The sequence below is a fragment of the Vipera berus genome, assembly GCF_964194415.1.
Source record: "Vipera berus genome assembly, chromosome: 2".
NCBI classification, from domain to species: domain Eukaryota; kingdom Metazoa; phylum Chordata; class Lepidosauria; order Squamata; family Viperidae; genus Vipera; species Vipera berus.
Window position 1 is genome coordinate 51673930 of NC_138203.1, and position 17300 is coordinate 51691229.

Sequence of the window (17300 nt, forward strand, 5' to 3'; positions counted from 1 at the left end):
TGGATTATAGAAATTAATTGTTAATGATTGTTTTACAAATGTAACCCAGACGACACACTGTTCACCAATTATTGAGTGATTTATGTTTTTTAAAAAAATCAATAAAATATATTTTAAAAAAGAATATAACTTGATTCACAACCAGTGCTGATTCAAAGGCTTATGGTGCCTCTAGGCCACAGTGTCTGATGGCATCACTTCTTGCCAATGTGAAAATTTTATTTTTAGAATACTATGTTTATGTAAGGAGGGAGCCATAGACAATTAGGACAGTGCCTACTGTGCCTTAGCCTAAACTTAAGAAACCTACACAGCATACACGTATACAAGATAAAATGCATTTTAATCATTCCTTTTTTGGCAAAGAAAAAGGCCAACGACAAGATGCAACCAATCTGCTCGTTAGAAATTAGTAATTACCAGAAAAAGCTGTCCCTTTTATTTTTTTGCAAGAATCAAAGCATTTTGCAGTTTCTGATTTGTTCCAGCATCTGAAGATAGGCACCTAAAGGAGGATCTACACAGTGGCATCGCTGCAGGGCGTGTCCAAATTTGTCCTGCTTTGCTGTGAATAGCCTTGCCAAAAAGTGTCATTTTCTGTGGACTAAAGGATGGGTGAACAGCCACGTACCTCGGAAATGAATAAACACTAATCTCTTATGCAATGACCCAAATGATTATGACACTTAGCCAAACGGAAGATAGACAACACTTTGCAAGAGGCAGCGCTTTCACGCGCATGCTCCGTTGCGTGCTACTCGCCGGCTGTGACGATCGCAGCACCAGCACCCCACTATCCACTCCCTCCTGCCGCTCCCCGGCGATAAACACCCGGAGAAGGCTTAGAAGGCGAAAGGCGGAGCTTGCCTGACTCGCGCCGCTAGGATTAGCTTTTCCGGGAGAAAGCTTTATGAGCCCGCTGATTGGCTCTCCAGGGAAAGGGGGAGGTATGATTGACGGGGTTCAAAATGGCGGCGCCCATGGTTATTCCGGATACCGAGAGGTAAGGACGAGACTTCTTCTGGTGTTTCTCCTCTTGCCTAAAAGACGCTGCGGATTAGTACCATCCCGGCTGCGTTTGGATAGGAGACGCCCTTTAAAAAAATATTAAGTGATGCAGGATAAAAAGTAAACGGAGGGGGAGAGGCGAGCTTCTCTTTCAATGTTAACACTTGAACAAGGAGCAAAGAGAATAAGGAACCAAGGTTCACACACGTAAAATCATTCCTGACTTTCTAAGAAAGAGTTTCCTTGCCTTGTGTCATCATATTTGATGAGCACAGTATTTCCCAGCTTTAGCAACTTTGAAATGTGCGGACTTCAAGTCCCATAATTGCGGGACTCGAAGTCTGCTGTTTCACAGTTGCTAAGGTTGTGAAACAATGACTCGCATCATCAGACCTACTTCTGAGGAGGCTTGTTTTCTTTGCAAGACTAGTAAGGGAAGTAAGAATCATTTCGTTTCTGTTTAGCTGGAGGTTGAGGGCCACAGAGGATGGACTTTGTAATACTTGAAACATAGTTTTTATAATACTGTTGCACTGGCTTAATTAACATGGGTTTTCTTGTATTTTAATTTTGCTCTTTAATTGTATTGCTGATAATTTCCCATAAACCTTAACGTTCAAGAAAAAGCCCCTCTTTCAGAAACGAGGACTGGCAGGAGAGCATTCAATACATTGTAGACAACAGTTTCCTTCTTAGCTGTTCTCAAGCCTCCGTGAACAAATAGTCAAGCCAATCTTGAGAAGCACTGAGAATGTATCTTACCAAACCCATTTTGATGTTTTTCGTTTGCAAATGTTTGTTTTACTTTTACTCAGAATACAATGCTCTTTTCTATGGCTATGCTGTAATTCTTGTGATGTAACAGATGACTATTTCTAAACAAGCTTTTGCTTTGAAGTCCTTTGTTGTGTTAATTATAAAAGTAAATGTAATCCATTTCTTGGGGTTCCCCCTCTTCATAGGGAGACCACACTTTATCAGAGTATTCTAATAAATTGTTTTTAAATGATTTTCTGACTTGGTTCCTTATTGGAAAAAGTAAAATGAGGCAGAACTTAGGGCCAGATTTGGTCTTCATATCAAAGGGGCCTAGTCCCTTTCAGTCTGGGGGTGGAGGTCAACACATAGGCATGCACACTTTTTACCATCGACATACACATTTGTCCTCCAATCAGACCGCTTGCATAAACAATTTCACATACAAAATTTTCATTTCATGTTTTCTCCAGGCAAACCAATCATAATTGTTTCAGGGAGCTTTTCACAAGCCAATGAGGTCCATTTTCCAAATCTTTTTTTGAATAAGTTTTTGTGTATTGTTACTAGAGGGTCTCATTCTTCCTCCAGATCCTGGAAATGACTGTACACAGAAACATATACAGACATATACTGTCAGGTCTCCAAATCCTTATTGTCTTTCTTGCATATATATTGTTGTGCTCTTGTTTTGGGGCCTGCCATTCTATGGGAGGGGGAATAATTGCTTTCATTAGGGATAACTTTTGCTTTCTACTTTTCTTCTCCCGTCTCTATCCACTTGAAAAAGGAATGTGTCTCCCTTATCAGGAAGACAGTTACGGAGAAACAAAACTGGAGAAGACCTTGAGATGCACGCCAACTGTGCCAGTTACCCACATATCATGTCATCTGTGGATTGACTGGATTCAAATGGACATTATTGCTCTGGTGGGAGGAGGAATATTGCTGGTTTAACTATGCCATTTAAGTGGGATTTTCCCCAGATCTCTCCTTGACTGCCTTACTGTCACTAACCCCTAATAAAAGTTTCCTTTTGAGACAATGCCTGTTTCAAGAGTTCTCCTTTCTTGGGTGGTTAGCTGAGGTGGGTCCTTACATAAGGCGAGATCTGCGTAGTACTCAACCCGGAGAAGCAGCTTCCCTACCAGGGGAGTCATAACTAAATTTCACATGGAGGTGTTCCAGGCAGAGAAGTGGGCCAAAGATCTCCTATGCTTGAAACCAGATGAAAGCCTCTCCATGGACCTGGAAGAAGCCGGGCCTTCTGGTGAAGATGATCAAGTCAGATGATCACTCGGGGTTGGAAAAAAGGAAGGATGGGAAGAAACCCCCCCAAAAGTCACCCTTACACGTGGTGGAGGGAAGAAAAAGGCAAAGAAAAAAATCCAGAACCTGCCCCTCCTGATAAAGGTGAAGAAAAGGAAGTCGGGGACGATGGAAGCTGTGATGGAGTATGTGAAAAAAGCCCTCAAATTTAAGGTGCAGCTAAAAGAAAGCCCCCTATCGGAGGAAGAGTCAAAGGGTGAATTGGAGGAAGAGGAATTGAAGGTCCGAGAGATGGCAGCGGCTGGAACCCAGGAGGCAGCATCGGGGCGAGGCTGTCCATCTCAAGGAACCAGAGGAAGACCACCCCAACCAGCTGAGTAAAACTGATTCCGATCGGAGTGAGGTTTGATGGAGACCCGAGGCGATTGGGGTATTTCCTGTCACAAGTGTTCACCTACATGTAAATCTATGGGAGAACACTGCCTACCGATGTCGATAAGGTCTGGGTGGTTATCCTAGCTTTGGAAGATGGAGCAGCTGACTGGATGGTGACCCTGTACAATTGCAACACACCTGAATTGAGGAATTTCAATTTTATAGCTGCTCTCTGCAGACATTTTGAAGCCAGCTAGCAGACAAGAAAGCCTGGAAGTGCATAAAAACAGTGAAGCAGGAAAGGAGACCAGTTGCTGAATACACTGAAGAATTCAGAGAGTTGGCCAGTCGCCTTCGCTGTCCGGAAGACATCCTGGTAAGCTGTTTCCAGAATGGGCTCAATGAAGAGCTATATAATGCCTGCGTAGCTCACGGAGCCCCAGGACAGCTGTACGACTGGTGCCTGTTTCAAACCGCAGTCAGAGAAGCGAAGGGAGGCTTCATGAGGTTTGCCTGCCCCATCTCACAGCACCACCTGCTTCAGATGTGGTAAAGAGGGACATCAAGCCATGGACTGCTGCAGCAAGACACCTGCCAAGAGAGGGGACTGTCTACTGGCTGGGAGAACTCCGAGAACCTCACTGCACCCCAGGGAGACTGTGATGAGGTCTGAAGAAGTCATAGAGCTCCCCCAGGACCACGATCAAGAGGGTCAAGCTCTGACTTCATGCTACGATGGCCCAGAAGGGATGGAAGACTACAAGAACAACCCATTGGTGAGTGGGCCAATTGACCCCATAACAGTGCCCCTAGAAATTTCTATATCTGGCACTGGGAAGACAGTAAAATTAGCTGCCTTGCTGGACTCGGGATGTACCCAATGCATGATTAGCCCAGAACTACTGGGGAAAATGGGGATACCCCTCAGGAGGCTACCCCCCCAATTACTTTCTGCCAATTGGATGGCTCGGTTGCAGGGGGGTACCCGGCAGCTTTGCCACCAGACCTTTACATATTAACCTGGGGACCATGCAGTGACTCTAGCTTTTATTGTGACCCCAGGGATGGAGTGGCCATTAGTTCTTGGCTAAAGAAGTGGAATCCCATGATCAACTGGAGGGAAGGACACTTAAAATTCCCACAAGGGGGAACCCCGTCCGCTTCTAAAGAAAACAGTGGGAGATGTGGATTATGCCATGATTTTGTCTCTGCCCTCAGTGAGTCAGACTTGAAAAACCTAGTGGAATAGTGAGATTTGGCTGAAGCATTCAGTGAACAGAGAGTGGACGAACTCCTTCCTCACCGGCCCACAGACTGCTATTGAAATCCCAGGGGTGAAATTGCCAAAACCAAAAATGTACTCTATGACTCCCAGGGAGTTAGACGAACTGGGAAATTTCATCAAAAAGAATTTGGAGCGGGGTTTTATAGAGCTGGCTAGACCCCGAGTAGCAGCCCCTGTATTATTCAGATAAAAGAAAGATAGCTCTCTTCGTCTGTGCGTGGATTATAGGAGTCTGAATGCTGTGTGTGTGGAGAACATTTATCCACTACCTTTAATGAAAGAAATGTTAGCGCACTTATCTAAAGGGAAATTTTTTTCCAAGCTAGACTTGAGAGAAGCTTATTACCGCATACAAATAAAGAAAGGGGATGAATGGAAAACTGCCCATTGGTTGCTTCCAATTTAAAGTTCTCCCTTTTGGGCTACAAGGGGCTCCTGCAGTATTTGTGCAATTGATTAATGAGGTCCTACATGATCACCTTTATAAAGGGGGTTTGGTTTACCTAGATCAGGGGTGTCAAACTGCCGGCCCGTGGGCTGGATGCGTCATCTGGAAGCTGTGTCCACCCCATTGCTAGCAATGGCAAAACAGTCCTGATACGTCACGTGATGTCACATGACATCATGAGTTTGACATGTCTGACCTAGATGATATCCTTATTTACACTGAAACCAAAGATGAACACATTAAATTGGTCAGACCGGTACTAAAAAAGCTGCGCTCTGCCAAATTGTACACCAAACTGTCTAAGTGTGTGTTTCACAAAGATCGTATTGATTACTTGGGCTATCATATATCCAGTGAGGGAACAGAGAGGGACCCAGAGAAAGTGAGAGCAGTCTTGTATTGGGCCCCTCCAAAAACCAGGAAACAGCTCCAAAGTTTCCTAGGATTTGCAAACTTTTACAGACAATTCATCCCATCTTTTGCATAGATTGCCCTCCCAATCACAAACTTGTTAAAAACCAGAGGGGGCGGGGGATAAACCAAAGCCCAGTCAACTGTTAAAATGGACAGGAGAGTGTCAAGCAGCCTTTGAGAAACTTAAGAGACTTTTTTGTATGGACTGGTTTTGAAACATCTGGAACCAGAACAGCCATTTGTAATTCAAGCAGATGCCAGTGATGTGGCTGTGGGAGCGGCTTTATTGTAGAGAAATAAAGAAGGACAATTACAACCTTGTACTTACACCTCTAAGAAATTATCAGACAGTGAGCAGAGGTTGGCATCTTGGGAGAAGGAGGCCTATGCTGTACAATGGGCCCTCCTCACTTGGAGACATTTCCTAGAAGGGAGTAAAATACCATTTAAAGTATGGACTGATCATAATAATCTTGAAGCCATGAAAACCCCCAGAAAGGTCTCCCCTAAACAGGCAAGATGGTCCCAACATTTCCATCGTTTTGATTTCACTATTCATTACCTCTCTGGGGGAAAGAATTTTTTAGCTGACACATTATCCAGATTACTACAATATAACAGTAAGAAACCAGAGATGGCTTATAATAATGCTGTACACTCCAGTACAGCTTTTACTCAATTTCAAGTAGCTAATGGTCAAACATTTGTGGCCATTCCTGAACTCCCTACCAAGGAACCTGAAATCCCCTCCTTGCAAGAATGGATTAAACAGCTACAAAATATCTGGCCAGCAGTCAGGAAAGCTCTGGATGAAGCCAGAGAAACTATAAGACTCAAACCGATAAACGGAGAATGGAACAAAAACCATATAAAGTTGGAGACTGAGTATATCTCTCCACAAAGTATTTGAAGTCTTTACAACCTTCTAAGAAATTAGGCCCTAAATTTGTAGGACCTTTCCCTAACAAATGCATCATCAATCCTGTGACAGTTGATTTGGACTTGCCAAAGAACTTACGGAAAATCCACCCTGTTTTCCATTGCAGTTTGCTCAAACTGGAGATCACTTCTAACCTTAGGCCTCCTGCACCTCAGGCACCCACACCTATCACAGTTGAGGGTGAGCAATACTTGGAGATTAAGGACATTTTGGATTCTTGAATACACCATGGGGTGACACAATACTTAGTAGCTTGGAAGAATCTCACTTCTGCCCAGAATGAGTGGTTGTACAAGAAACACGTTAGAGCCCCTAAACTTCTAAGACGCTTCCATTCTCAATATCCTGATAAATCTAATTGATATGTCTGTAATGCTTGTTCCCCTTCCCTTTTTGTCTTTTAGGTGGATTTCCCGTTCTTCTGGGGAGGGGGCTGTATGTCACATCCCCAAATCCTTATTGCCTTCCTTGCATGTATATTCTTGTGCTCTTGTTTTGGGGCCTGCCATTTTAACAATTTATTACTCTGATAAAATTGGGTCTCCCTATGAAAAGGGGAACCCCAAGAAATGAATTACATTTACTTTTACGGTTAACACAACAAAGAACTTCACAGCAAAAGTTGATTGGTTTAGAAATAGTCATCTGTTACATCACAAGAATTACACCATAGCCATAGAAAAGAGCACTGTATTCTGAATAAAAGTAAAAGAAACATTTGTAAATGAAAAACATCATAATGGGTTTGGGTAAGATACATTCTCAGTTCTTCTCAAGGTTGGCTTGACTATTTTCTTTGTTTACAGAGACTTGAGAACAGCTAAAAACGAAACTGTTGTCTACAATGTATTGAATGCTCTCCTGCCAGTCCTGGTTTCTGAAAGGGGCTTTTCCTTGAACGTTAAGATTTATGGGAAATTGTCAGTGATACAATTGAAGAGCAAAATTAAAATAAAAGAAGACCCATGTTAATTAGCCAGTGCAACAGTATTACAAAAACCCTGTTTCAAGTATTACAAAGTCCATCCTCTGGCCCTCAAGGTTTTCAGATTGCCTGAAAAAGCAGTCAGCTACTTCAATTAATATTAAATTGCTGTTTGACAACTTGGTAAAAGCTGAGGAGATAAATTCATATATCTGCTGTTATCTACCTGTAGGTGAATCGCTTTTTAAATTTCCATTCCTTTTTTAAGAGTTCGAAAAGCTGTGACCTTGATCAATGCTCTGGATACAGGCAGATTCTCTCGCCTTCTCTCCCGCATTCTTCAGAAGCTTCACATAAAGGTTGGTATAGAAAGTGAAAACTACTCAAAATCGTTGAATATTATCTGGGCAGCTTCCAAATATATGAGATTCAATTGTCAGAATTCTAGAAGTAGCTATGCGGGCCAATAAATTCTGGGCATAGTTTACATCTCTGGAGGATTACCTGTTAAGGGAATGAGGTAAAATGATTATAACCATTAACTCCATTTCAGAGTAGGGTTAACATTTTTTTGATCTATTTTTGATTAAAATAGAATAAAATTTGTTCAAACATCAGATCAGCTTCTGTCTCATGTTAAATGGTAATTATGAGTCATTAGGGAGACTAATAATTAGTGGCGTTCAGTGACTCTGGACAGTTTATAAACTGTTTAACATATTAAAAGCACGAAAAACAAAAAAGGAGGGTAAAGATGGCAGAATGACAAGATCAGATGGGAACAAAGGAAAACAACCTAATTAAAAGGAGGCTTTGGGCATCCTTGTCCTAATGCCTGGGTATAGAGTCAGGTCTTCCAGGTCATTCAAAACCTCTGCAGAGTGGAGGCTGTTGGAATCTTGGGGAAACCTCATTCTAGAGGGCATTTGCTACTACAGAAAAGATACTGTATGTCTCCAGGGTCATGATAGAATGCATTGTTTAAATGATGGTTCCCATGAGCGCACTAATCTTGCCAGATTGAATTGGCTGGGCATGTACTATGGGAGATAGGAGATAAGTATTTCCAAAACCCACGCCATTCCAAGTTTATAGTATGGTACAATAATTCTAAAATTAAAAATGATAGTTCTCTGGAGAGAACTAAACTGAAGGAGGTCCTTCTTTTGGGGTGCCCAAGAGTTACAGTTAACATCCTTTTTAAAGCTTTTTAAAGCCTTGTCTAAATCATCATATTAACAATTTCTAATTTACATTGCAAAAAATCCCTATTGTATTCAGCTAATATTTGTATCTGTGGTATATTATTTGTATCTCCTAATGTAATAAAATAATTATTTGGGGAAAAAAAAGAAAGGGCAGGTTTTTTTTTAGTGTCAGCAGTAAGTTTTGTTTGCTTATTTTATTTATATGGCAATGTTTGGTTTTTCACATCCAAACGGCAATTTTAGCAGTGTTTAGCTATCATGATCATAAGTAGCTCAGAGGGCTGCAGAAAACAGATTTTTATAAACAAAGAATACAATATACAGTAGATAACAATATTTTAGTCAAGGATGTTAGACATTATAGAAAGCAAATGAGGCTTCTTCATCTATAAAGAATCAAATCAGTACAAAAGAAATTCTTGTAAAACATTCTGTTCTCTTTGGCTCTCACTATTTATTTTATGAACATTAGAGAACAGACCTTTCCCCATTAGTGACTTTGAAAAGAAAAATGCTAGCAAAGGAAATTTATTTACTGTATATTTACAGGTAAACTGTTTGCCTTTGCTTTTGAATTTAAGTTTGCATTTATTTGCTTTTTATTCTTTTCATATTTACCTCAGGCAGCAGTTAGGGAATGGGGCATGGAGCAATCATTTAAATAATTTCCTTATTTAAAAAAAACTGGAGAGTTTTTATAAATTTCAGACAGAGAGTACTTTCACAGAAGAGGAGGAGGAAAAACTTCAAGCTGCATTCTCAATAGAAAAACAAGACCTTCATCTTATACTTGAAACCATAACATTCATTTTGGAACAGGTATCCACTTTTTAACGTTATAATTTTGATATGTTTGTAAATATTTAACTTGATATAGAGAAAAAGATTTTTGAAAGTTTGACATTAAAAGATAGTGCTCCAAATATTTTTGTTTTGTTTTTTACATGGATGTGTTGATGTCTTGGAAAAAGTAGAGATTGTCACTATGCATTAAAGAATTATTGCTACAGTCTTAACCTTTATTATATAAAGAAGTATATTGGTTACAACTGAATTTCTAAGAAAATATGATTTCGACAACTGTATATTAAGATGATATATGGCTGAAATACATACCTATGCAAGAATGCAAGCTTTTTGTTTCTTAGATTGCTGGTATAATTCTGTATGTGTCAGGATTTCCATGATTAGCTGAATTCACACAACATGATAAGCCAGAAGCAGACAAAGGTCATTAGATGTGTGAATCCCTCCACTTTTGTTTCAACTATTTTTTAAGGCTTAAGATGTAAAGCAAACCTATAACTGCTGGGTCTTAAACCATAGATTAGCATGGATCATAGCCATTGTGTAGCACATGAGATTCAAGCAAATAGAAATCACAAAGAAAAATAATAGCATTGGAATCTCTCTCTTTGAATTACTTGAAGAGATACAAGTCACATAATCTATTATTTTACATGTCGTATTTTACTACAGTAAGAAATAATTTACAGACTGCTATATTTATTATACAAATAAATTTCTCCTCACGGAATCAACTTTCTTTCTTTTTAAAACTAGCCTTTCTGTTTCAGGGATATTATTTTATGGTCATTTTATTAATGAATAATTTCCGTTTTTCAATCCTATGCTTCTGTTGTTACTGAAAATCCTAAATCACATTTGCACATTTGTTCAGCGTTCCCTGGGTTCTTCATAATTGTAATTTAAAACAACATTTATGAAAGTATGTGCAGTACATTGAATATCTTTTTTTTTTTACAGGCCATTTATCACAACTTGAAACATACTATTTTGCAACAGCAGCTGCAGCATTCCAACTTGAATCATGATAAAATAGAAGTATTTGTTACTGTATGGACAATTGGAGGTCCAGAGATAGTGGAAAAGTTTAGACAAAGAATTTTGTCATCACATAAGGTAATTATGATTGAAATTTATGCAACACATTAAATAATCAGAGATATAGATAATAGTTTCTTCTAAGCACAGAAGAGTTTGGGCAGAGTTATAGCAAGCGAGTATCATTTTCAGCAATAACCATACCCAGTGCTTTTTTCTAAAAAAAAAGGTGCCAGAATTCTCATCTTGGCGGGTGCAGGAGGTGGGGTGGTGGTGGAGGTGGGGCGCTGCTGCAGTCACAGGTGCGAAGGGTGTTGGCAGCTGGCTCCCCCCCGGGGCTGGAGCCGGCGTGGCTGGTGCTGTGGAAGCAGCAGAGCCCACTCTATATGGCGGGGCTGCGTGGTGCAGGCAGTGGAGGCGGTGTGGGTCAGGCGATGTTTTAATCTTATGATTTTAAAAATATATTTTTTCTATTGTAAGTTTCCCCAAACATCACCATGTGGATTGCATACAAATATTATATAATTGGTAAATAAAGGTAGAACATATGTTAAATATACATCAAATGATAATATGCTTCCCTACAAAGTCAATTCTTGCTCAATGACAGACCAAGGAGTTAACTCGGAAAGGCAAGAGGAAAATCTAGAAGAGATCTGTGCAACTTGTAGAAGGGAAAGACCCACACTGATAAATTAAAAATCTTTGTGGTCTGCAAAGGAATGCTGGTGGGCTAATCGATGATTTGGTGAATAGAGGAGCATCTACAGTGTTGGAGTTTGTGGTCATGGTAAGCCATGGAGGCACTAGGCAACATGACTTTCAGGGCAGTGGTGGTGATTTTATTACTTTAAAAAAAAGTGTGGGTGCTTGGTAGGCTGCATGTACAGGCCTGGTCTAGAATTTATTTTGGAGCATTCAACTATCTAGAGCAGGCATGTCAAACTCATTTTGTTTGAGGCAACTTCTTATAAAAGAATTACCATTAATTTGTTTTAATAAAATAATTTAAATCAATTTTTCACTTGATTTCAAATTAAATGAATTATATTGGTTGACAATGAGATTTTTTTTTAGTACAATTGCCAAATGTAATAAGCTGGTTTTAGGTATATGTTACTGGAAGGAAAAACCAATCCCTGCTGCGTTACTGATCCCAGAGAAACATTTGCATGTATGCAGGTATCCTTAGGGTGCCATAGTTATGGATGAGAAATATTGGTTGCAAAGTTGTCATTTCTGGATGTAATACAGATATTTTGGACTTATTTTTGTTTCTTTGCATGTTTGATATTTTTAAAAAGGCATATGCTACTGACTACGCTTATGCACATATGTAACATGATCACTGCTTGTCCAAAATTTTACTACACAGATAATACCACCAGAAATTATTTTAGTCTTTTAATAAATGTTGTTATTGACGTTAAGCTCACCAGGGAAAACATCATATATTATTATGTATATACTAGGTTAATTATTTAAAGACTGAAGTGCAACATAACTAGATTCTAAATAATCTATTTTTCAAAACACACAACAGTCCAAACAGTAAAAGTAAAGTCCAAATTAAGAATATTTCATTGTTAAGAATTGTTTAGATTCAAAATAGTTTTCAAGAGTGTACAAAAGATACTATTTTTTTCTAGAATCAGCTAAATTAGACATATTACATTGAGAAAAATGTTTGTCATTTCTTTCCTGTTACCTTTGATTTCATTGCAGAGATGTTAACATAAGAAATAGATTATTTTGTTAATTTTACCTTCCAAAAGACAGAAGCAGATGAAAAATGTGAGGTTCTTTCCTGTTGGCTTTTTTGAATTAGTTGTTTTAGATTCTAAAAGTTTAGTTCCTAAAGAAGTAATCCTGTAAATAATTTTAATGCCCTCCTCTAGTGCAGGCTCTTTTATGACTCAAGGACTTCAACTCCCAGAATTCCTGAGCCAGCATGGCTCAGCTTGGAAACCTCTCCCTTTCCGCTCAGCATGGCTGGCTCAGGGTTTCTGGGAGTTGAAGTCCATGAGTCATAAAAAGGAGCCAAGATTGCTAGCCCTGCAATAGGCTTAGGAAAGCCAATAAGGGAGCTGGGTTTTTTTTTTCAAAAAAAGGTGCCGGAACGCCGTTCTGAGTGTTCTATGAGAAAAAAAGCCCTGACCATACCAAAATTTCTATTGAAAAAAGCTTATATTAGAAAGAGCCGAGCAATATAAAAATGGCTATGTATATAAATACATTGCCCATAAATCAGTTTTATGAATTTTAAATTCATATTATGCTTAAAAGAAACAATTGTGTGCAACATTTGTGTTATCGGAGAAGTTCCCATTATTTTATTTATTGCAGAATTTTCTATTGAATAAAACCCTTTCCTAATATAAATATATTACTTGTAAGGGGGTGGTTTTTTCACATTGTTTTGAATAATTTAGTTATTGGTTGAACATCTCATGGAGGACATACTTTACAAACTGTAGATTGATTCAGGTGTATGCTAAATCATTATTTAACTTTGTTTTTCCATTGGCCTGACATGCACGATCATAGTTTGAGGCAAACTGGCTTGAAACTGGGTTTAAAAGCTGCCCAGAATTTGTTTAAGTTTGAACCATACATAATGAAAAATCAGCTTTCCTGATACAAAAGAGTAAACTCTGAATGCATCCTGGTGAACCATTATTTGCTTTTAAAGTGAAAGTAAGATGTACAATTGGAGTGAAGGATGCTGTGCATTGTGAACTGGTGAATGGTTTCTCTTTTATTGCTGAGGACCTTATTCTCCATTGTGCCTTGTCTTATTTTAATTGGTTGCCACTGTTTAAAGGTTTACAGTTTTTTATGTGTAATTAAAAGATGTACACATCAGAAGAATACATTAAAGAGGTGGCATAAATTAGAATGTACTCAGTTAAAAAATTTACATTCTAAAAAAAGAAACTGCTGCAGTTAAAGTGTAATTAAGATTGTGAATGAGCTTAGTTGGGAAGGTGCAAGCAACATTGAAGGTACTTATTTACTGTTTTTCCATATAATGCTTACTTATATACTGTATTTTGTTGTTCCCTATATTGGATCTGACTTACCATAAGGCTCACACTGGAAGTGGAAGTATCTAAAATATGTACAGCAGTGTTTTTCAAACTTGGCAACTTTAAGATGAATGGACTTCCAACATAATTGCTGGGGAATTCTGGGAATCGAGGTCCACACATCTTAAAGTTGCCAAGTTTGAAAAACACTGATCAAAAACACCTGCTCAGTAACTGGCAGGTGAAGGCATGAAGCATGAAGTGTGAAGATGTAATGAAGGCATGCCATCAAAGTCATGGCTGGAAGCCTAGCTATATAGAAAATTGTATGAAAAGATTGCTGCAAGGAAGAACAATTACTTGCATAGCTTCTGCTAATATCTTTTTCTAGATTGGAAGGTACCCTGGATGAATCTATCATACAATATTAAGGATTTTGGAGCTTTGCTTTTTCTTACATGGTAACCTGAGCACTGAGCATTTTTGCAGTTTGTAACTTTGGAGGGGGTGGATGGGATGGGTAGTGTGATATTCTATTTGTTATTGACATCAAACGTTTGTGGCTGCAATACATAACGTTTTTAATATTTCTGTCAAGCAGAGGAAATTTTGGAAATTGTGTTAATAGCTCCCTTGAAATTAATTGGAAGAAATTCAGGGCATTAAACTTCATATTAACACCTTAATTAGAGCACTGTTAATGTCAGAAGTGTCAGAACTACTAGAAATAGCTCCTGATATGAGCCAAGATCTAACAAATAAAGTTGCTTTTTTTTCTACCATTTTATTTAAATGCAGGAGTGACATCATGTGGGACTAGAATGGGCTGACTCATAGTGTATTATGAGATACTGTAATTCAATAAACCTATTATTGTGCCCTAAACAAATTTTGCTGGTGTTTGTTTCACTTCAGTGTTGTACTGCATTAGGAAGGCCTTTTCCAAAGGAAATTATTTATTTGTTGTAAAAGATAAGATTTAATCTATATTTTACTTTTTTTTTCTACTGGCAAGAATCTTCTCATCACACTGAATAATAATCTCCAAAGCAAATATGCAACATTTTGAATTCTGTTGATTTTAAAAATCTTAATATGGCATGTTTTCCCCCTCCCCCTTGCTATTATTACTGTATGTGCTGGATTTATATGTAAGCAACCAGGCGTCAAGACTCTTCATACGGCATACAAGTAGTTCCTGCTTACTGAGAGCTTACTTTAGTGACTATTCAAAGTAAGAAGGGTAAAATATCCCAGCTTTGTGACCAAAGTAAAATTGCAAGTCACAGCCATGTGTTGTCTGTTGCTTATTAACCAAGTAGGAAGTGATATAAGTCTGTCCCAGTACATGGTTTTCACTTTATCATAGCATTGCCGTTGTGATTGTGAAGTGAGCTCTAGAAATAATGTATGGTCCAATGGCTGGAATAATTTTGTTTTTTGTTTTTTTTTGACACCAGCAATTCTGACTGGAAATAAGTTGTATTTGCTCAGATAAAATGCAGAACTTTTTAGTGCTAGTATAAAACATATGACTGACGTGTTATTTTCACCTTCTAAATATGACACTGAGTTTATTGAACTGTTTTCTGCTTAACATAGTTAATCTTGATTCTACTGAGAAATATAAAAAAGACAAAAACTGAAGAAGCTTCTTGGACGGGAAGTGAAAGATTTTTCAAGATAAAAACCAAAATCCATTTGCCTTTTGAAAAGCATCTTTGGGACAGTCATGACCTGGATGACTGAGAATCCCCATTTATATAAAAAAAGAAAAGCATAGTAGGTAAATTTGAGGGAACACCTGCTGCTGGCATCAAGTTCCCTTCGTCCTGTGCGCTCCCACATGGAGGGCCTTCTCAGGGTGCCGCCGGTAAAAGACTGCCGGTGGATAAAACCCAGGGGGAGGGCCTTCTCAGTGGGTGTGCCTGCCCTTTGGAACCAGCTGCCCGTGGAGCTTAGGACTGCCCCCAACCTTCGGTCATTCCGCCGGGACCTGAAGACCTGGCTCTTTGAGCTTTCTGGCCTAGGCTGAGTTTTTAATTGGGGTTTTATATTTTTCAGGGATCAAATTTAATTATTTTTAACTGTTTTTAACTTTTGTATTGTATTGACGTTTTTAAATACTTTGTAAACCGCCCTGAGTCCTACGGGAAAAGGGCGGTATATAAATTCAACTTAAACTTAAACTTAAATACTAAACTTAGCGGAGAAGTAGTGAACTTATTATCTGAGAGTGAATCTTCCACCAGAAAAGGAAATGTCAGTAGGTTTGGTTCTGTGCAATGAATATAACAACAAACAGTCCTGAGTATATTAATTTGTTAATTTAGGGGCATAAAAGTTATGCATATTTATTAAAGATGTAAGGCCCATTCTTAATAAACTATTTTGCACTGTTCAGAAATTATAAAGATACAATGTAACATTATTCCTTTTGGGAGGCATCTTTTTCCTGAGAAGACAGGATGTTTACTGGAGACTGAACATTACTGGTCTGACTTTTTGTTTTCCTCCCACCCTTCCCTGGCAATGTGATCTTTTAGGAGCTACTGGCCTTAAATGGATATTCATGCTGTAATGTTTCGCGGTGACTATCTTTAAGAGCTGCATGGAGCTTCAAAGGAACAATAGGATCAAAGTATCCCTTAAACTGATTTGAGATATCAAATGTAATCATGTGGCTTCGAGTTGGAGCAATTTGTAGATGGTTTCAAGCTTTCAAGATTTTCAGTACTTCTAATTTTATAGACTCCCTCGGATTACTATCGTGTGTTCACTGCCTGTTTGAAACTATGATGGGGCTGAATGAATGGTAGTCATGACCAGTCTTTAATGTTCTGGCCATTGCAGCATCCCCATAGTCATGTGATTTGGCTGCTTGTTGACCTGACCTCAATCATGATCAGTCACAGTGTGCTACAGCTATGTTCTCCTGCCCTGTGCAAATCACCTCTACTTAAACTCCCCCTACCCACCTATGTTTCCCCCGCCTCTGCCTTTTTTGGCATGCTGCACTCCACTCCCTCCCTCTGCAATGGCAGCCTCCAGATAATCTTTGCTATCTTCTTCCCCCTCCTGTGGGTCTGTGTTGTGGGCACTGGCTGAAGATGCAACTCAAGGACGTGCTTGGTGAACTTGGTGAAATGGTAGGGAGGTGGAACCTTGTCTGTTAAAAGCAGCTTGCTGGCCTGGCCAGAAGTGATAGCCCACAGGCCGTGGAGAGCACAATGGCACAGGATGGTGAGGTGCAGCGTGTTCATCATGCTGGCTGGTGTTCTCCAAGAGGCACTGTTCAGGTTGAGGGCAGAATTGGATGCAGTGGAGAGACAAGGGTTTCCTGGAGGTGCAATGTGTGCTCTGCAGTTTATTTTGGAAGTGCTCCAGGAGAACTGGCCTTGGACATTCAGCAAAGGACGGAGCGCTAACAGAGGCCATCCATGTCAGAAGAGTAAATCAAACAAAACCCTATCAGAGGGCGATGAACCGTGGTTCATTTGATGCATGATAAACAACAGGTAAAAGAAAGAGAACCCAAAGCATATATTCTACTATAAACCTTTTAATTACAAAGAAACTTGTAAAACCACAGAAAGACTCATGACTACATGTCTATCTCGCCAGAGAGCACAAAGGAAAAGAAAGAGAAAGTAACTTTTGTTTTGGACATGCGCACACAGTAATAAATATAAAACCAAACAAACTACATGGCTGAACATGTGACACTCACCATGGTTACAATGATAAGATAACAATTCAACTTGCAAAGAAACAGACTGCAACGAGCTTACTGACAAA

General features: G+C 39.2%; 1 protein-coding gene across 3 annotated transcripts in view; it reads left to right on the forward strand.

Annotated features, from left to right (window-relative positions):
* Nucleotides 1-888: 888 nt before the first annotated feature.
* Nucleotides 889-17300, forward strand: part of COMMD10 (COMM domain containing 10) — a 69252-nt gene continuing 52840 nt past the window's right edge. For all 3 annotated transcript variants that reach the window (XM_081319819.1, XM_081319820.1, XM_081319821.1), the window contains exons 1-4: nt 889-1003; nt 7689-7779; nt 9337-9447; nt 10396-10551. In XM_081319819.1, the coding sequence (XP_081175945.1) occupies nt 969-1003; nt 7689-7779; nt 9337-9447; nt 10396-10551 (393 nt within the window). In that variant the 5' untranslated portion in view covers nt 889-968. The remainder of the gene's footprint in view (nt 1004-7688; nt 7780-9336; nt 9448-10395; nt 10552-17300) is intronic.